Below are 19,159 nucleotides of genomic sequence, written 5' to 3' on the forward strand. Positions count from 1 at the left end.
TTCATATCCTACATCAGTCAGGTAGGAGGTTAAGTATGCTGCAGTCATAATGAATGACAAAGATTCTCAAGAAAAATGGTTCTAACACTATGAAATTATTAGTCTTAAGTAAAAATCAGAGAAAAGGGGGAACCCACATGTCTGTGAGTGCACACACACACACACACACACACACACACACACACACACACACACACACACACACACACACACACACACACACACACACACACACACACAGCACGTAAAGCAGACAGACAGTGGTAGGGCTCCATTGCACAGGCTGCTCTTTGGGGACTCTCCTCTCCACTGAGAGCTGCCTTCACCCTTATATTCCAACACAGACCGGGGGGCGTGCAGCGGGGTCTTCACCAGCCAGGAGAGAGGGAAAATATTTGAGTGCGCTTTTTAAGCTTAATGGTTCAGTGAGCCAGGTTTGTTGCTTTGCTTAGACTCCAGGCTCCGCCAAGCCTGCTGCAAACACACAGACCAGGAAACGCACACACACACATACACACACCGAAGCTCCCTTTCCATGCTAGGGGCAACCCACAGCTAACAGGTGGCCCTTGTCTGGAACCGGAGCCAACAACCCCAGAGGCAGAGCAGAGGAATACAGAGAGAAGGGGAAGCAGGGAGAGGGGCAGATCAAATAGGAAAACCATAACAACTAAAGGAAATTGGACAGGCAAACTATTTTGTGCTCCTCTGGGATCAGCTAACAATGGGGATTCAGGGATGGCTTCGTGTTCATTTAGACTTGGGCAGTGAAAGCGGATGCATGCAGAAAGCGGCCACACCGTTATTTTTACTGCAGCATCGCTGAGGATGCTGATGGCCTATTTTCTACATTGCTGCTCCCTGATCTTAAAATCAACCCTCTTGTTCTGTTTTTACTCCGGTCAACTAGTGAGGACGGCATGGATTAAGTGGTTACACTCTATGCTGCCTTTTAGAAAGCAGTCACACCACTAAGCATTTTTCAGACTGTCACTGCTTTTTTTTTTTTTTTTTTTTTTATGTTGCAATAAAAAATGCAATGCAAACCGGATTGAAAGCAGACAAGTTGGAAAAGGTCGCGTGTGTGGCTCATTTTTAGGCAGAGTGAAGTACTTTACAAAGGCCATAAAAATTCAGCATGGGCTGTTTTTCAGGTTAACTAATCCCAATGAACGGCAGTGTTTCAGCATTTTACTTCCATAAAGTTAGAGGCCTTGTGAGAGACGTAATATTATAATACAATATACAATATTACATCTCCACATTTAGTCCACAGTATGGGTTAAGCTCCAAAAACATTAAATCCCACACTGCCCATAATGGAAGTGGATACTATCATTAGACCCTTTCTTCCTCTTAAATGCCTCCACACTTCCAGTTTGTAAGACAGGCTTCCTGTTAAAAATTTTAGGTCTCAAGTCCATGACGAGATTTCCCTGACGACATCGCCAGGGTTGTTTTATTTAAACTTTGTAAAGTTCCCTCCAGAGCCACTGAAGACACTGAACAGCTGTTTTCACAGGCTGAGCAGTGTTACTTGTGATGTGTGGTGATACAAATGGGGGAATGATCCTTTAAAGTAAACAGAAAAGCTGCAGTTTAAGACAACCAGCATAAGTCGCTGTGTAAACATACCCACATAATATGAGCTACACTACTATGTGACTAATCTAAGCTGCATCGTGAGGTCTGATTGGTGTATTTGTGGTCTTTAAGCATGAATTCTTGAGTTATAGTCACAAAGATGTGTCCCTACAGGAGCCATTGTGACAATTTCTAGATCAAGGTTCAAATTTAATTTGAGTTTTAACTTCAACTGTAAAAATGACAGTTAAAATGAAAGACCATTTGGTCAAGACCAGAGTGAAACATCACACACAAAGGTATAAACATTTAAAGTATATGGCTGCAATAAAAATTTCAGTATGTTCAAATAGTGGTGTAGCACTGTGAAGAGTTGGTGCAGAAGTTTGGTTGTGGAAGATGCAGTTAAATGATTAAAAGTTAAATGAATGTTTACCAATACGGAAAGGTAGTGCAGTTTGTTGTCATGGTAACCAGTTGCACAACCTGTTTTCTGTTTATCTGTATTACCATACCATCCGTTGATAATCCACGTGAAGGACTAAATGTAATAAGTGTATCAAAGGCCTTACATTTTTATCTGTCGTCTATCTGATGCACAACAATCAGCAAAAAGCGGGTTCAGACCATTTGAACAAAAACGATCAAAACACACGTATTAAACACTGCACAGCCTGAGTAAGTGATCCAGCTCAGAAACACTCCCCCCTCCTTGACTTGGCTTGTCTTACCTTATGTTTCTTGCCTGGCTCACGCTCCCCGCCGGCCTTATCCTTCTTGTTGGAGAATGTGAACTTGACATCACCTTCCTCGAAGGCGTAGGGGTCCACCTCCGGCTCGTGATCTCCGTCAGTTATGGCAGCAGATAAGTACTGGTTTCTCCTGGCTCGATACATCTGAACGCGCTCTTCGGACACCTTTAGTGGCCATTTAGATGTGGACATCACCCTGAGAGGAGACCAGGAAATTTACAAGTCATGAACAACAGATACCACCTATTCATTCCTAAAGTGTACTCCAAGTGCTATATTTCAATTAAGGACCGTTATACAGTTCCGGCCTGATAAGTTGGTAAGGAGTTGAATAAGAATAGAGAAATAGAAAACCAACTACTTAAAATGATTTTCTGTATTCAATTTTAGCAATTGGAACATTTCCTCAGCCGCTCTGTTTTGACCTCATGCTGCCTGATATCATATGTCAGCGCTGCCTGCATCGTTATCTGCGCTAACAGAAATGGCAGCGGTTGCAAACAATTCTGACAGCTGTCACGCAACCACACTGATGCACCATGTTTGTTGTCAGACAATCACCTCTCTGGCAGATTTATGGAAACACGGCGACTGCAGCACTGACTGCTCGAAACACTTACAGACACATTTATCACCTGTTGGTGTGACACGGCTCATCAAAATCTGTTATGTGGCTGTGACGGTGGCCTACTTGTTCCTCATATGTAAAAGTACAGGGAGGGAAAAGAAGAAAACCGCTGGCTGCGCGGCAGGAGAGGAGGGACTGACCCAACTTATGTGTTATCCCTACTCTTCACTGCCTCCTACATTTCTCTGTACTTCTGTCCTCTCGTCATGCCTGTCCGGCTCTGATGTGAGGTGATGGTGCGCAGTGGCCTGGGCCAGAGATTAGCCACCATTCAGAGCTGTGGCTGGGAGGATTACAGCTCACAAGAATAGTCCATACAAGTGGCAGGCCCCTTGGGATTGCATAACCTCGCTGATAATTCCCACTACGGCCACCCTACGGCCTGCTGGTCACCCTGTCTGCCTTCACACTGGACAGGCCCCGTTACTCTGTCCATCTGTGATCCTCTTCCTTGCTACCAGCTCCCTCTTGGTGCAAGTCTCTCTCCAGCGCCTGTCAAACTGATAGCCAGCAGACAGTATTTCTATCAGCTTCAATTCTACTACAATAGCTGAGGTTTATCTTTATCTAACCCTACCATTACTCTTCGTCTCTCCTAGCTCCGGTGTGTATGTGCATGCGTTTGTGTGTAGGAATCAATGAGTAGTGCTGGCCCTGCACATTGGAGATGTATGATGTCAAAAGGGCACATAGCAAGAGATTAACATGCTGTGTGCAGCTAAGCACTATACCAAACATTCTGAAGCTGAGGGATGAGAGAGGTGGAGTGAGGTGGGTGGGGGGTCTGAGAAGGTGGCTTTTGAATCACTGCTCTTTCAAAACAGTTTTTCTGGACTACTGAATTCCGAATGGTTAAAGCCTTTATAGTCCTGTGTGTATGTGTGTGTGTGTGTGTGTGTGTGTGTGAGAGAGAGAGAGAGAGAAAGCGTTGAACAGTGATTTATTAATTGACAAGTGTCACTCACTCTGTGACCGACACCAGGTTGTCCTGCGACGCAGAGGCTTCATCCCTCAGCTTGTCTCCCGGCAGCAGTGGCGTGGGCAGCTCCGCTTCTTTCCTGCGGGGTAGGTTAAATAACCGCCATGGAGCGTGGGAGCTGTCCTCCTCCAGGTTGACTGCTGCGCCCACATACACAGTGGGCTCAGGGGACTCGGAGTAGACTGAGACTCCATGATGGGGGTGCGGGTGATGGGGGTGGAAGTGCTGATTCAGACCCTCTGGCCCTCCGAGCTCCTCGCCGCCGCCCTTCACCCCAACCAGACAGGGCTCTGGGGGCGGCTGGTAAAAGTGTTGGCTGTTGGGTGTTGAAGGGTTCTTCATGCCCTCCCCTGACTCCTCGCCCCGCTCGCAGGGGTGGGGGCTAAGTGGTGGGGGTTGGGGGGAGTTGGCCTGTTCTGATGGCCCAGCGCTGACCCCCCCAGTGTGGAGCTGGGGGGCCTTTTGGATGGCGGACACATCCGCAGAGCGAATACTAGGGAATCTTCCACCATCCTGACCCCTCATGGCCAACCTTTGACCCGCGGTTGTCTCTGTCTCTATCGAGGCCTCATCGCTGATCAGGCTGCGATGATGGAAGGGTGTCTGGGGTCTTTTCTGCTGCTTGTCACCTTTCTCTGGCTTCTCTCCTCCAGCTTTGTGTTTGGTAGGAGGCTGGGAGGGCTGGCCCGCTGACTGAGCCTGGCCTGGGGTGCTGCCTGTTCGCTGCTTCACTGATTTGTATCTGCAGGGGAGAAGACAAACAGTGAGAAATACAGTGACACCGCCGACACTCAGCAAAATGGCAGCAGAGACAGAGATAATCTGTCAAGCCATGAAGATGCACATTGAGGATTTTTCATTTCATGATGTGCAGAGATCTTGTGCAGCTTATGTAAAATCTCCCACTAAACCCTCTCATCTGCTTCTTCTAGCAAACATCAATTACCTCAATTACTCTCATCTGAAACATGGCAGCTCCACTAATTCATCTCAAATCAATAAGCCAGAAACACTTACTTCACGCAACAATTAAGTGACACGCGTGCACGACTGCAGCACCCAATCAACAAAAGTCTTAGCACATTTAAAATTTTCTTAGTCTCTTAAAATCATGACATGAACAAAACATGACCATTATGTTTTCTTTTACCTTTTAAATGTGATGAAGATGTGAAAAAGAGAAAAAAGCGTTCACCATTACATCAAGCAAATTTGTGACTATGGTAATTAAAAAAATACCAAACCATCCACGTTTGCCTTCTCTCATTACACTGTGAAGATCTCCTACACCCATGTGGACATGCGTCACAGTCGCTCAGGTCAGCGTCAGTGTTTCTTGAACCTCACCATGGCCGGGTCACCGCTCGCTCTACTGCGGTGGTTACAAATTAGGGTGTTGTCAAGGAAGCTGTCCCTTTTTTAATGGCTGGGCTACACGCGTGTCCTGACTATTAGATGTAAAGATAGGCAGACACATGGAAGGCTTCCATCTACTAAACAAAGCTAATGGCCATCAAAACTGGCAATGCACAGAGCTTCCCATTTCTGTGTCACTAAAGTGCTGGGTGGCTTCCAACACATTAACATGCTCCAAGTGACTGGCCCAATCCACTTTGCTCTCTTCTGCGGTCCAAGTCGGCTCCCCTCTCCCTAGGTGGATAAAAATCCTGGTGCAAAGGATTCCCCTAATGGGATATGCCCCAACTTACATGGATTCTTCCATTCAGCCCACACACAATGTTCACTTTCAGCAGTACTTGCTCACTAACCATGAATCTGAATTTCTTTTCCAGTCGATCAATCAATTTTAGTGGTTCAGGCTCCCATTGAGGAGGTCATATGAACCATCCAGACATCGAGCTCTCTGACTGGACTTTGCCGACTGCAGTGAATGGCACAAGACACTGTTGTGAGTAAAGCAGCTGGTTGTAACTGTTGTTGGTCGAGACATGGTGAAGACTGAAGGACAGAGGGGACGGCTGATTTGCTGTTCAGTTAAAGAATGAGGCTCCAAAGACAGAGAAAATAAACGTGCAACAAAAATCATATTTTTCATGAGACTGAATAAAGAAAGCAGCCATACACTATTACATACTACACTATCAAGTGGTGAATGTATAAGCACACACAGCAAAACACAGAATATTATTAACATTAAGGTGTCAGACAACAAATGATATGCCTGATGTATTAGTGTATTCTGTGTGGGTGCTTGCATTACAATTCAGAGAGGGCTTGTGCTCATTGTAGCCTTTCCCCGTCTCTGTCCCTACTGACAGTATGCATCAACTGTAATTGCGCCTATCTGTCCAAGCAGATAAAACAAGAGGCGCTTGAACTGTCTCATGTCCCACCATGATCTCCATGACAAAAGAACACATATGCTCACAGTACCAGTAGTTTGTCAAGAATGGCAACAGAAGTTTAAAAAAAAAAAAAAAAAAAAAAGATCCCTTTCACCTCATTACTCTGCACATTTATGCAGCACACTAAAATGTAATCAGATCACCTCCTACCTATGGGAAACCGGTATAGTTTTTACTATGTGCTGGTTTTGAATTAACATGTGCAGAGTGTGTCTACAGACGCCAGCATGACAACATAATAATTCCCAGCATACCATGGACCATTGTTGTGGGACATAAAAAGACGGTGACATTTAAGCTCACTCATATTAACTCATTCAATGTGGTTTGAGCTCATTTGTCAGCATTAGGAGCGTGAAACACACATGCTCCTCCTACCACCACAGGCTCCCTTAAGCGCTCCATCAGAGGTTAGTCTGACTTCCAGAAACACACAGAGTCCAGCAGAGGGCTCAGCCCCAGCACAGCTGTCACTTCCACAAAACAGTGATGAATTGAAAAATATGAAGAATAATACGCTTGTCAAAGTCTAACTTGCAGATATTTCGCTGACTACAGCCCTCTGTGCCTGTATTCAAAGCCCCACGGACTCTGTATAACCTCTTTGAAATGTCTTTGAGCGCACATACGTGAGCAATACGTGAACGTACAGTACAAGCACACGGAAAGCGACTGACCTCGAACAGCTGCAGTACGACCTCTGCGATGGCTCCACAAAGTCCCAGGACCCCACCTTCTCAGTCAGATCCTCCTCACAGGTACCATTGGTTGCAGCTGAGAACTTCCGCCTGGGGAGGAAAACAATACCATGAAGCACAATTCTTTTTATTTTAACTTGAATTTAGCTTTGTGTTCATGCGGTGTTACTCATGTGAAGAGACCCATCCTCTATTTTTCATATAAACTTTGAAACGCAAATCCTCAAAAGTGCCACAACTGCCTTGTCTCATGTTTCTCTGGTACACAGTGGCCATTAGTAAAAGCCTTGTTCTGAGGCTGATTTCATAGCCTTGCTTGGAGCAATAATATTTTGGCTGACAAGGCAACTGCTAACTCCAGCCGGCATTCTGTGCTTGGTCAAGGGGCAACAGATCCCGGGGTGCTCCCAGTGTGTCAGATTCACTGATGCTGAATAAAACAAAAGACCAAGGGACAACACTGCAAGCTAACTCTTCCTTTAATTACTTGTGATCATTATTTCCATTTAGGTTTTTTTTTCTGGTTTAGTGATGAATAATAAAACATAATGAGAAATGGTTTGACACTTAAGACATAATTGCAGTGTAAACTGTATCTGACAGATGTTCAGTCAGAGGATGCTGGGAAAAAAACACTGAAAGGCAAAAAGTGCTTCTGGACGCACCAGTCAGAGAGGAGGGTCTGTACGGGTCTGAACACAGAAACCTGCTGTCAAACATTAGTCAAAGCTTAATGTTAAAAAATAACTGCATCTGACCAATGCAGAACCTAGAGCCACATGAAGTAGTCAGGTTATCTGTGCTGTTTTAAACTGAAAATGAGAGTCTCAACTTTTCAAGTACTCAAGTACTTGAACACTGCTGCACAACTGTGCTCTTCTTTACTCTGCTTGTTACGCTTACAGCTCATGAGTGCTCATAAAAATACAAGAAAAAAGTACCAGAGTGTTAGGGGAGAAAACAGCCTATTCAGTCAGCCTCTCCTGACTGAGAGGAAAGAGCCCGCAAGTGGTTCAAATGGGTTGAACACATTGTTTTGTTTTGTTTTTTTTTGTCATTTAATGTTTTTATTTGTTTTAATATTATGGACATTACACCGAAATGCAGACAATCACAAAACTTAAAACAAAACCTCTGCATCCCAACATTCCTTCACATTCTCTAAGATGTTGCATCTCTAATGTATGTCTGAGCATTATGCCGGATTTACCCAGTTTTACTTGAGACATTATCTACCCTGAAAATCAGTTTTTCAAAAGAGTTTAATCTGCTCTGTACACTCTGGCCTATGCAGGCTCTTCCAGTTACATAAAATAAGCCTGAATGCTACAATAAAGCTTGTTAATGCAAGTCCAAACTCTGCTTTAGTAAGCCCCGGTGACATGAAAGATTTATCACCTCGCAGACACAGCTGTGGGGATTCTGGTAGAGGTTGTTTGAGCCACTCTTCAAGTTTGTTTAAGTACCACTTTCCAAAAAGGCAGTACCGAGGAAACACAACATGCAGGAATTTGCCCACTTCCTTGTTGCATTTCCAACATTCATTATCTTGTGTTAAGCCTATTTTAAACAATTTCAGGGGTGTAATATAATATTTATGTACAATTTTATAATGGATGGACTACCTGTATCCTAGCTTACATTTGAGATCACATTCTGCCATAAATCTTCCATATTCTCAACATCAAGATCCCTTTGATATTTTAAACTCAGGCTCTCGCAAATTCTAGTCCAAGAATTTAATATTCTGGTACAATTTAAACTGTCTTGAACCAGATTCTCCTCTTCCTCTTCCCTCTTTAGCCCAAAGTCAGAGCCCACACTGCTCCTCACCTGAAAACACTTCCAGAATCCACATTATCAGTAGAGATCACTGATATTTGCATGCATTTTGCCAACCATTGATCCCTTAGAAAGGATCTCTGAGGGTTTAATCCATGTGGCAGAGTACCTCTGTTTATGATGTGATATTTCCACCTTTATCCTCCCAGGATTAGAAGCATAATTTCTGACCAGTTTATTCCTTTCAAATGTTATGTTTTCTAATTTCATGTTTGGGAGAGCAAGTCCTCCATTATTTCTTGAGGCCAACAGTTTTTTCAGACTGATTCTCAACTTTTTTCTGTTCCACACATTATTGATATCATCGTAGACATGCAATTCAATTATGGAGCAACAATCAACTTAATAGGATTAATTTTTTTTCCCATAAAGTGAAGTTCATCAATTTCCATTCATCCAGATCTGCCTTTATTTTTCGGCCTCCATGCTGGCAGCTGATGCGGTCGTCCTGGTCTCATGAACGTGATCTCAGGAACACTTTGAGGCAATTTCTTGGACTCAAGGATGAACCGATTAGAATTTGGTGGTCAAAGGTCAACGGTCACTGTGACCTCACAAAACATCTTTTAACTCAATAATCCACATGCTAATTATAGAAGATTTAACTTTAACTAAAATTCCACCTTGGAGCAAGAAGACTAGAATACTAGATAGAGGATATGGTAAATAACTGATAGACTGTTGGAGGGGGAACCCTTTTTGAAGTTTTCCCAGGCTGACAGAGGAGAGAAATCGCAAAGCTTCTTTAAATTGCTTCTACCCCAACCAATACACAAAGATGTTTGTGTTCTGCCAATTTTCATTTACAGCATGGTTAATCAATCTGTGCTGCTTTCTAGACACAATAACAGACTTACTTGTTCTGGGCTCGGTTGATATTGCACTCTTGCCAGACGCGCTCCACCACCTGACTGGCTAGCCGGCGAGGAATCTTGCCTCCATGGTGACTTGTTCTGTCCACGCTGAACACATCATTTGATGAAGGCATCTTAACCCACTTCTGGGCCGAGTGAGAGTCCACTGCAGAGGGAAAGAACATGGTTTACAGAGCATTTGGGGAAAAAAAGACAAACTTCATGAGATGGATCATTTCAAGAGTAAGCCTTGAGCTGTTATTAATCTACACGGTGTTTATCACTACCTGTCTGCGCCTCCTCAGGGGATGTGGGAGGAGTGAGGGTCACCAAAGAAATGGCTGGCTCTCGCTGGGAAGCAGGCACTTGGTGGCCACCCGAGTAGACGGCAGTGCAGTGGGAGGACCCCACAGGGGCCACAACAGGGATGTCTGACTGGGGCACCAGCACCAGGCAGGCTGGGTACACCATCCGCACACCACCTGTACACCCACAGGCAGGGCATACAGGAACCAAACAGGTTAAACCAAAGCACTTCACAGTTTATACAGATAATCTCATGGAGATGAAGCTTAATGATATATATTTTTTAAACACTGACCGACAAGGACCTCCACGGAGGCCAGAGAGTCGTCTTCCCAATCCATGTCCTCCGCCTTGTCCTCTGACACACCCTCCTTGGCACTGGGGCCGATGGGATAGAACTGGTTCCACTCCTCAATCAGCTTCTGAGTGGGTGGGTCTGACATCTTGAACGACTGGCCAGTCAGCGTCCCATTCAGGCCGAAAGGACTCAGGATCACTGGTGAGAGGGACAGCATGGAGAGGAGAGCAGAGAAAAATGTAACAATGTCAGTCAGCCTCAGTACGTCTTCTAGTCTGAACGGAGAAGCAGCAACAAGATCAAGTCGCATCATTCTGACAACACAAATCCTTCACCCATCGCTTTTCCTTCACCTCTAAATCCATGTTTTGCCTGATTTAGTTTATTGCTTCTTTCTTTTCGAATTTTATTGTTTCTGTTTCCAGTTCCATCCATTTTCTACATCGTTACACTTCACGCTTTTAAAATCCTCTAATATTGGTTCCACAATTCTACTCAATTCCCATTCTTTCCTTAGTATTCTCTCAATGTTTTAACCTTTTATTCCATCATTTTCATTCTTTCTTCTCCCGTTCCTTCTGTCCTCTTTCTTCTCCCCCATTCTTACCCTTTCTTATCCCTTTCCTTCCTTCCTCCATACTATCTTTACAACTCCTCCTCCAATCTTGCCCTTATTCCTTCTGTCTTTCCTTCATCTTGATCATCTTTCCTTTCCTACTTCTTCCCTATGCTGTCCTTTCCCTGTCATTCTGCCATCTTTGGCCGCATCAGCAGCGCTCTGACCTTTCCAGAGCACCGCTGGACTCAGCTGGTCCCGGCTGACTCACCAAATACTTACAGAGCAATCCAGACGCCAATTATTGGCAAGCGGTGGCCTCTCAGAGCCCATAAACAGAGGCTTATAAAAAGGGCCACTCCTCGGCAAACACATTTGACTGCACAGACATATGGGAGTCACAGAATGAGCCAATCAGTCTGCTTATAGAACAGACCTACATCCATCAGGGAATGCAAATACTACCATAAACCAACAGGCATAATGCATACATATGAGCACAGAAACCATATGCATATCAAACTGACACATATATATATAAACATACAGCCTGTCGGCGTGTTATGCTTCCATTCTCTCTCTCTCCACATCCGTCAAACATCTGAACGTGAAGAGAGGGTATAAATGGCTCTACAGGCAGACTGGCTGGGTGGGTGGGTGAGAGAGCATCTGTTAATGTCCCACTCCGCTCTGCTTTTCTAGTATGTCATTACTAGACTGGATGGCCTCTGTCTCAAGGTATTGATCCCAGGGCTGGACCATAGAACAGCTTCCGGGATGGGAAAATGGAGGGAGACAACGTAAAGAAAAGGGAAGGGGAAAAAAAGACGAGGTGCATTAGCAGTGTTTCAGTGGAGAGGGCTCAGGGACTGAGGAACATTCTGACAAAACTTTAAGTTATATTTGTTAAGATTTTAATGAAATCAAAGCCTGTTTTTTGATATTATTTATGATTTGCATTTTATCTGCAATAGCCTCTACATAGGAGTTTTTATTGGTAGTGGAGCTCATCATTCCCAGAGGGGAAGCGTGGATGGTTTTTAAATTTTTGTGAGCGAGTAGTGAGACAGACAGGATCAGGCAAAGTGAAGTGTTAAAGGAAGAGCTGCAGGTGACAGGCTGCACACCTCCAACTTCTCTGCAAGGTAACCAAATTTACTGTGAACTGGTATTGTATGTTTGACAAAGTAGCAGCTCAAGAAGGGTTTTCTGTTGGATTAAACGGCGCTTGCTGTTACCACGATAACCTTGGATGTCACCAAATCAACCGGGATTGAAATCTTAAGAATTACACCTTTAAACTGGAAGGTTTGGAAATGACTGGAAATTTCTTTGAAAGAAAAATCTAATATACAGATCCAACACTTCTGGATTTTAAGGATGTGGCTGGCAGGTGGTGGTGAAAGATAAGTAACACGGTAGGGAAGTAGCAGCACTGCTGAGCATTACCAGGCAAAGTTTGGCACCTAGAGAGAGAGAGTGTTTTTCTTTTACTGTCAAAGGAGCCTGGGTGGCATTCAAAACACTTTAATACTCAGGCATCTTTAAAGCTAAAGCATGAAACATGTTGTCTAGACACAATGAGTCCTGAATGCCCCTCAGCATAACGTTTCACCTTAACCTACAGAACATGCCAACTCAGCAAAACAACCCAACGGAGGGAAGAACAAAAGGTTATTTATGTTGCAGAACACAGCGATATCCAGCTATGGCCAATCATATTAACCTTAATTAAATTTAACCCCACTCCTTTTCCCTTTCATTTCTGCATTTCTTGCTGCATACACTCTCCAAAGACCTGAGGCCAGTTGTGGAAGAGAGAGATCAAATTCAGCACAATTATGGAAATGGTTTACTGTTATCCCCATCACCACCCCCACCGCACCATTCCCTCCCTTCCCTCCATCCCTACTGCCTCTCTCTCTCTCTCTCTCTGCCTGTGAGTCTACTGTATCTCTGGCTCCCTGAAGACATGTCAAATGTGCTCAGATCAGTGTAATGGGCTGAGAGTTCATTACATTCACTCTGCGCCCTTTTATGAGGTCACATCCTAGAGAGGTCTGCCTGCCGGAGCGCTCTACCGCACAGTAAACCAAGCTTGGCGAGGGGGGGGGGGGTGAACGACACAAAACACACCATACCTATGTGCAGATCATAAAATACATATACAATTCATTTGGTTACTTATAAAACAATGTTCTCGCTGGTAGCCTCAGGGGCAACTGATGGTGTTTTCAGCCCCCAAGTCAACATGAAAATTAATGATAATAACATGACTGGGAAAAGAGAAACAAAGATCATTTGAGTAAAGGCAGGGATTCACAGACCAATAAAATGAGTCATAAGTAACTATCTACCAGTAGGTGACAGGGGAGCAGTATGATCATCCTAAATGCAAAACCCATCAACGTCCCTACAAGAATTCATACACATACAGTTCCAATAACCTTTATTTATATCAAAAGGCACTAGTCTTTAACTAGACGGCCCGTTATCACCTCTCTTCAGGAGAGCACTAGAGACAGAAAAAGGGGTTGGCTATATAGGAATTATTGAGGTGAATGGAGGGAGTGATCACTGTTATTACTCTGGAGGGGGCGTATGGAGAGGGGAGGGTTGAATCTCATCTAACTATAGAGGAGAAGCTTAAAGGAGGAAAACTTTTCCTCACGGCTCAAATGTCACTTGATTTCTTTTATTTTTTTTTTTAGGAAAAGGGCAAATAAAGGAATTTTTCAGATTTTCTTCAGTAAAATCATTGTCCAGCTCTTATCACGGAGATAAGGTGGGGCATGCTAGAGTAAATAAAGATAATGAGCTTTTAAAAGGAAAATTTTAAAAAATATCTTGTAATATTAAATGCTAAAAGCTCAGCGCAAGTGTAGGAGTGTAATTTTTTTGAATGAAATACATCAGTGTAAGCTTTGTGTGTGCTGTCTTGGGTGCGGGTGCCAAGATAATGCATATACGATCCTTCTGTCAGGCTGTCTTTCATTACACACTGGCTTGCAGCCAGTTTAAAAGAAAAGCCTCTGTAGTCACTTTAAATTACAGCGTAGCGCAGTTATAAAAATCTGCGGCCCTAATGATATTCCATCACTGGCTCTAAATTCATTACCCCACCCCAAACAAAACACTGCGTAATCCCAAACCCATTGTTAGCTTGCATCTCCTCTCACACAGAGATGTTAATGTAATGACTGTAATATACATTTTGTCTCATTTTGTGTGAGGAAGGAAATAGTTTGCTCTCTGAATAACATTATTAGATTAACATGATTTCACACAAGTATCACACATTTATTTTTGTATCAAAAGTGATGCATGGATAGCTGCACTAAGCACTGACCTCCCGTGAGCCTTCCCTCTCCATTTATATCGTCATATAAATGGATCTTTTGCTTAACTTAACAACAACATACCACCTGCACCTGGCTTAAGAAAGAACGTACATTTTAAAGGCCTTGTGTTTCCCAATAGAGCTTTCTAGCTTCCTAGAGCTTCAACAAGTGCTTCCTAGATAACTGACAAAGCAGGACAACGGCACCTAACGCAGCACACACAGAGCTTACTAATACATTTCATCCAGAAAATTACACTCTTTCACTTCACACTGAGATTTTATCATTTCCTCTTAAAAAAAGATATTAAAAAAAAAAATACACATTTGAAAGCATATTTCCCTTATTTACTCCAGTATGCACCACCTTGTTTCTTAGGGCCGACAGGCTGTGTGCATTTGCTCAACAACCTAAAGTTACTTTGAGCAAAATGGCGTCTGTGGCAGAGGCTACAGCACATCTGCTGGAAACTGAGAAACTGATCTTTGAATATCTGATTAATATGGTTCTTTGGCTTTTGGTTCATAAATAGAACAAAAAAAAAACAAAACTTTGACTCCTTTTGTGAACCCAGTGATACATGCCGCAGTTGTTGGCTGGCAAGTTTTTCATCACTTTTTTTCGTTCACCCTTGACAGCAGAGATATGACCACGTAATAATTAAAGGATAACTTTTACATTTTTAATAGTAAGTGTGAAATAGCTTTCTCAGCCTCAACAACATGGAACTATTGCAATAATTTAAAAACAAAAATGACCCTTTAATTACAAAGCCAGACAATGCACATTTGCTTTGTAATTAAAGTTTTAAAATTTCAAACTGCCACCAATAAAACCGTTCCCACAACTTTGTTTGAGACTTTTCTATTTTGTACAGTATTTATTTCTTCCCACAAATTAAGGCCCAGTCTAATGGGCTCTGTTTGTTCATCTGTCACATGTAATATTTCAGACGCCTCCCATCAGATTTGAACCAAACTTGAGGGTAATGATGTGTCCTCACCGTAACTGTGTGTGGTACTCCACTCGAGGGCCAAATCAAAACGACACGATAAAGGATGACACTGTTCATTTGTTTATCCAGCTACTGAGCCACTCATCAGGAAACATGGGTACAGGTTGGCCAGCACTGAACAGAGCAGGACTATGTTACACACAGCATGTGTTTCTAACTGGCCCAAACTGGACTGCATAATTCACAATGGATCCGGTGTTTACGGATGTCATGTAACATGCTGGTTTTACTGGTGTTTGCTAAAGCAGCAGCTTTGTGAGCAGCTCAGAATTCACCGGTACGAGTTCAAAGATGCCAAGTGTTTTTGGGGACCCACCTTGGAAGGGGCTGGACGCCTGCTGAGCCAGAGTGAGGTGCTCCTCCGTCAGATGGTAGACGGGCTGGTGCTGGTTGATCTCCACACTGGTGCACACGTTGCTCTCACCGTGCAAGAAGAAGGTAAAGGCGCAGGATAGGTGCTCACTGTGTGGAAGAAGAGAGAAAGAAAGAGCGAGGGGAGTCATTTGGGATCACACTACTTTAATATGCACCTTTGAAAAGAAGTACAGCTCGCAATGAATAACTCCAATAGAGTGTGAGGTGGAGAAGTGATTGCTGTGGAAAAAAGGAAGGATATCAGAGAGTCTAGTTCATGTTCCTGCTCACACAGAAAGAAAAAACGAGTTGGCAGGGAGAGGAAAGTTAGAGAGAGAAAATATGATTATAAAAACCTGTGTCCTTTTTGTCAAAGGCTACAACGAAATCTCTTCTCTCACTCACATTCTGCTTCAACATGACAGACTTGATAGGAAGGATGAAACCAGAGAAAGATACAGAGGGGTTAAAAATAAAGAAGCTACTAATTTGCGAACTTTCTGGTCACACAAAGATGCCTCATACGCTTGTATTAAATTGCTCTGACAGCTGGACAGCTCTTTACTCTCATATCACCACTGACGATAATCACGTCTGCTGCATCCGTCCACTATAATATTACATACACAAATAGTCCCTCAAATAAATACCACGTGCGGGAAATTTGAGTTTATGGACTTGAACAGCGTGTGCAGAGCTCAGGATGGAAGAAAGTCAACACAGCAGTGCTCACAGGTGGTTTGTGTGTGCGGGTATAGCACCGTGTGTAAAACAAAGGGGCAAGTCCAGACTAACCCTGGCTTTCTAGCTAACATACTCAGCTACAACAGTACCTTTTCTCTCTCTCACACACACACACACACACACACACACACACACACACACACACACACACACACACACACACACACACACACACACACACACACACACACACACACACACACACACACACACACACACACACAAGCTCTTCTGCTTACAACAATGCCTGCCTGTGCCAGTCTGACCTCAGCAGCACACAACAAAAGTGACAAGTTGAAGAAGAAACGGAAAGGAAGGACAAAGCAGATGGAAGGAGAGAGGGGCAGAGCAAAATGCAGACCATTGTCTGTGGGCTTTCCTCTCTCTTTCAGCCGAGTCTCATCCACAAACGCGCGCACACACACAAATCACACAAACGCAGAGAGAGCAGGCAACAGCGCAAGTGACGGATGACCAAATGAAGGGGTGAATTTGGAACTGGATCAAAGAGGGTTGCGTCCTCCGAGGATTTGGTTAAGCAAATATCAGTCTTCTCTCCCTGCCTCTCTCTCTCTCTCTCTGGCACACCTACTCTGCAGAGGATTAAAGAACAGGAGCAGAGAGGGAGAGCAAGGCAGATAGAGAGATGGAGAGAGAGAGAGTGCACTTCAATAAGATAATACCACCTACGGAGTGGAGAGATGCCCTAAGCCCCCCAGAGCTTGACATTAATCTTAGACTTCTTTTTTTTCTGTAAAGATGAGGTGGTGCTCGTCAGTGAATGGCTATAAATGTATGATATTCATTTTCTATAGCTGGAGGCAAGTAGGCTAATGAAGGTGAGTCAAAGCAAGAGAGAGGCTTAGATATTCTCAGCAGTTCTACCAAAATATCTCGGTTTTAATGTTTAGGTATTGGACTGCAACTGCTTTTAAATTTGAGTACTAGTTTCATACAGTCCTTACATGCTCATACATACTAACAGACTTACTGGTACCTGTAATCTTTATTCCTCTCGACGGTAACAGTGGGGACCATCCCTCCCTAACGTGACTACAATGTAAGTGATGGTGGGACAAAGTCAGCAGTTCTTTCTAAAGTTCATCTAAGACAATGTAAAGCTTCAGCAGTCTGATAGAAGTGATAGAGGCCCTGCTTTCTGCAGTCATCAGGCAGCGACTCAAGCAGGGTATCTTTCCAATATCGTCTTTTTTAGTGCAAAATTCCCTCTGTGTGTTTCCGCTGTGCTTCCTTGCTGAGCCGCACAAAAAGGGAGTTTTGTAGTTAAAAAGTCCAACTTTGAAACACACCTACTTGACTTGTCTGAGGCTGTGCCCAGGTGACTTTAGCACTGTGAGGAAATAGTGCAGTTCTTGCATTCATTTAGATGAGGCCACCACACTGATACTTAGGGGGTCCCAGAACAGAAAGTTCTATAAAAACAAAAAAAGGAATACTAATACATGCGGCAACACCCCAATCTGACATGAAGAACAGTAAAATGTGTCATTCGTTACTGTTGGTGTGACAGTATTGTATCAGGCTCAGCTGCCCAGTGGGAGAGAAAAGGTGCTAGCATAAGTAAAACAAAAACAGTTACTACCAGTGGTCACCTGAGGAGAAGCAGGGGGATAGATGCAAACAGAAGAAGGTGAGGCTGTGAATAGACAACTAGGGAATTAGGCCACATGCTGGCACAGAGAGCAAAGATGCCTTTGTTTGGGAGGTGTGTCATTACTGCTCTGGTGCACGTCTGGGAGGGAGGGGGGGTGTTGTTGTGTAAAACAACTTCTAGTCCTTGTGCAGGACGTATCGCCAAACTGCCTGGAGGCTGCGTGAGAAACAGCAAGAAAAGAAATAAAGATGGGATAGAATGACGGGCAGACATGGGCCCTTCTCACGCAGGAAGCAGTGGCAAACTTGGACTGAGACAAGCTAGCAAGCGGCGCTGGGATTATTTGAGGCTCTCTTCCCGTTTTGGGGAAGTGAATGAACTGATTAGCTTGTCAAGCGATGTGAATGTTATTCTCTATGTACAAGAATGTACACGCTGCTAATACTGTGACATATTTATGTACATGTAGGACCAGAGAGGAAAAGGCCTAGAGAGCAACAAGAGGAGAAAAGGAAAAGCAAGCGAGAGGCAGACTACAACAGAGAGAGACTACGCATGTTGTTGTGTTCTGCAGACGTCAACAGAACTGCAGTGTGTACCATTCTCCGCTTCACACGCAAAGAAAACCTGACACTACACATTCACACACATCTGTGGTTGCAGGGCACTTGTGAGCCTGAGGTAGAGGGCTGCCATCTGTGGCTCAGCAGGCAGAAGTACAACCCAACTCTCTCTCTCTCTCTGTCTCACACACACACACACACACACACACACACACACACACACACACACACACACACACACACACACACAGACAGACACACACACAAACACACACACACACACACACACACACACACACACAGTATCAAACCAGATTGAAATCAATTCTTATACAAATGTGACTGTACAGATTGCTCCGTCAACATCAGCCTATTGGTTAAGAAGATTATCTGACACGCCAGCTGTTGACATCAAAACAGTCTCATGTTAAATGATCACATTACGATCCAACAGTGATTACAATATGGCTCATGCAGTATGGAAAATATGACTTTATATATCTAAACATCTAATTGATTCTGTAATACGTTTTTGTCTATTTGAATAAACTGCAAATCTCTAGTTGCTGCAAGAAAACGTGGTAGTTTTACTTTGTACTTCTGTGATTTTAGTGTTCTGCAGACAGTGTTCTGTATCCTGTAGACAAGCCTTACTAAGCTCAAC

The 19,159-nt window shown here is 43.8% G+C and overlaps 1 protein-coding gene across 1 annotated transcript in view; it reads right to left on the reverse strand.

The window, feature by feature from the left end:
* The window catches only part of med13a (mediator complex subunit 13a), a 72,086-nt gene that overhangs the window by 18,421 nt on the left and 34,506 nt on the right, over window positions 1–19,159 (reverse strand). Inside the window, exons 4-10 of the mRNA XM_041051005.1 lie at window positions 15,536–15,681; window positions 10,305–10,505; window positions 9,991–10,185; window positions 9,707–9,869; window positions 6,987–7,097; window positions 3,930–4,685; window positions 2,316–2,532 (exon numbers count right to left, since the gene is read on the reverse strand). Of these exons, the coding sequence (XP_040906939.1) occupies window positions 2,316–2,532; window positions 3,930–4,685; window positions 6,987–7,097; window positions 9,707–9,869; window positions 9,991–10,185; window positions 10,305–10,505; window positions 15,536–15,681 (1,789 nt within the window). The remainder of the gene's footprint in view (window positions 1–2,315; window positions 2,533–3,929; window positions 4,686–6,986; window positions 7,098–9,706; window positions 9,870–9,990; window positions 10,186–10,304; window positions 10,506–15,535; window positions 15,682–19,159) is intronic.

The sequence above is a fragment of the Toxotes jaculatrix genome, chromosome 12 (assembly GCF_017976425.1).
Source record: "Toxotes jaculatrix isolate fToxJac2 chromosome 12, fToxJac2.pri, whole genome shotgun sequence".
In the NCBI taxonomy this organism is placed as follows: Eukaryota; Metazoa; Chordata; class Actinopteri; family Toxotidae; genus Toxotes; species Toxotes jaculatrix.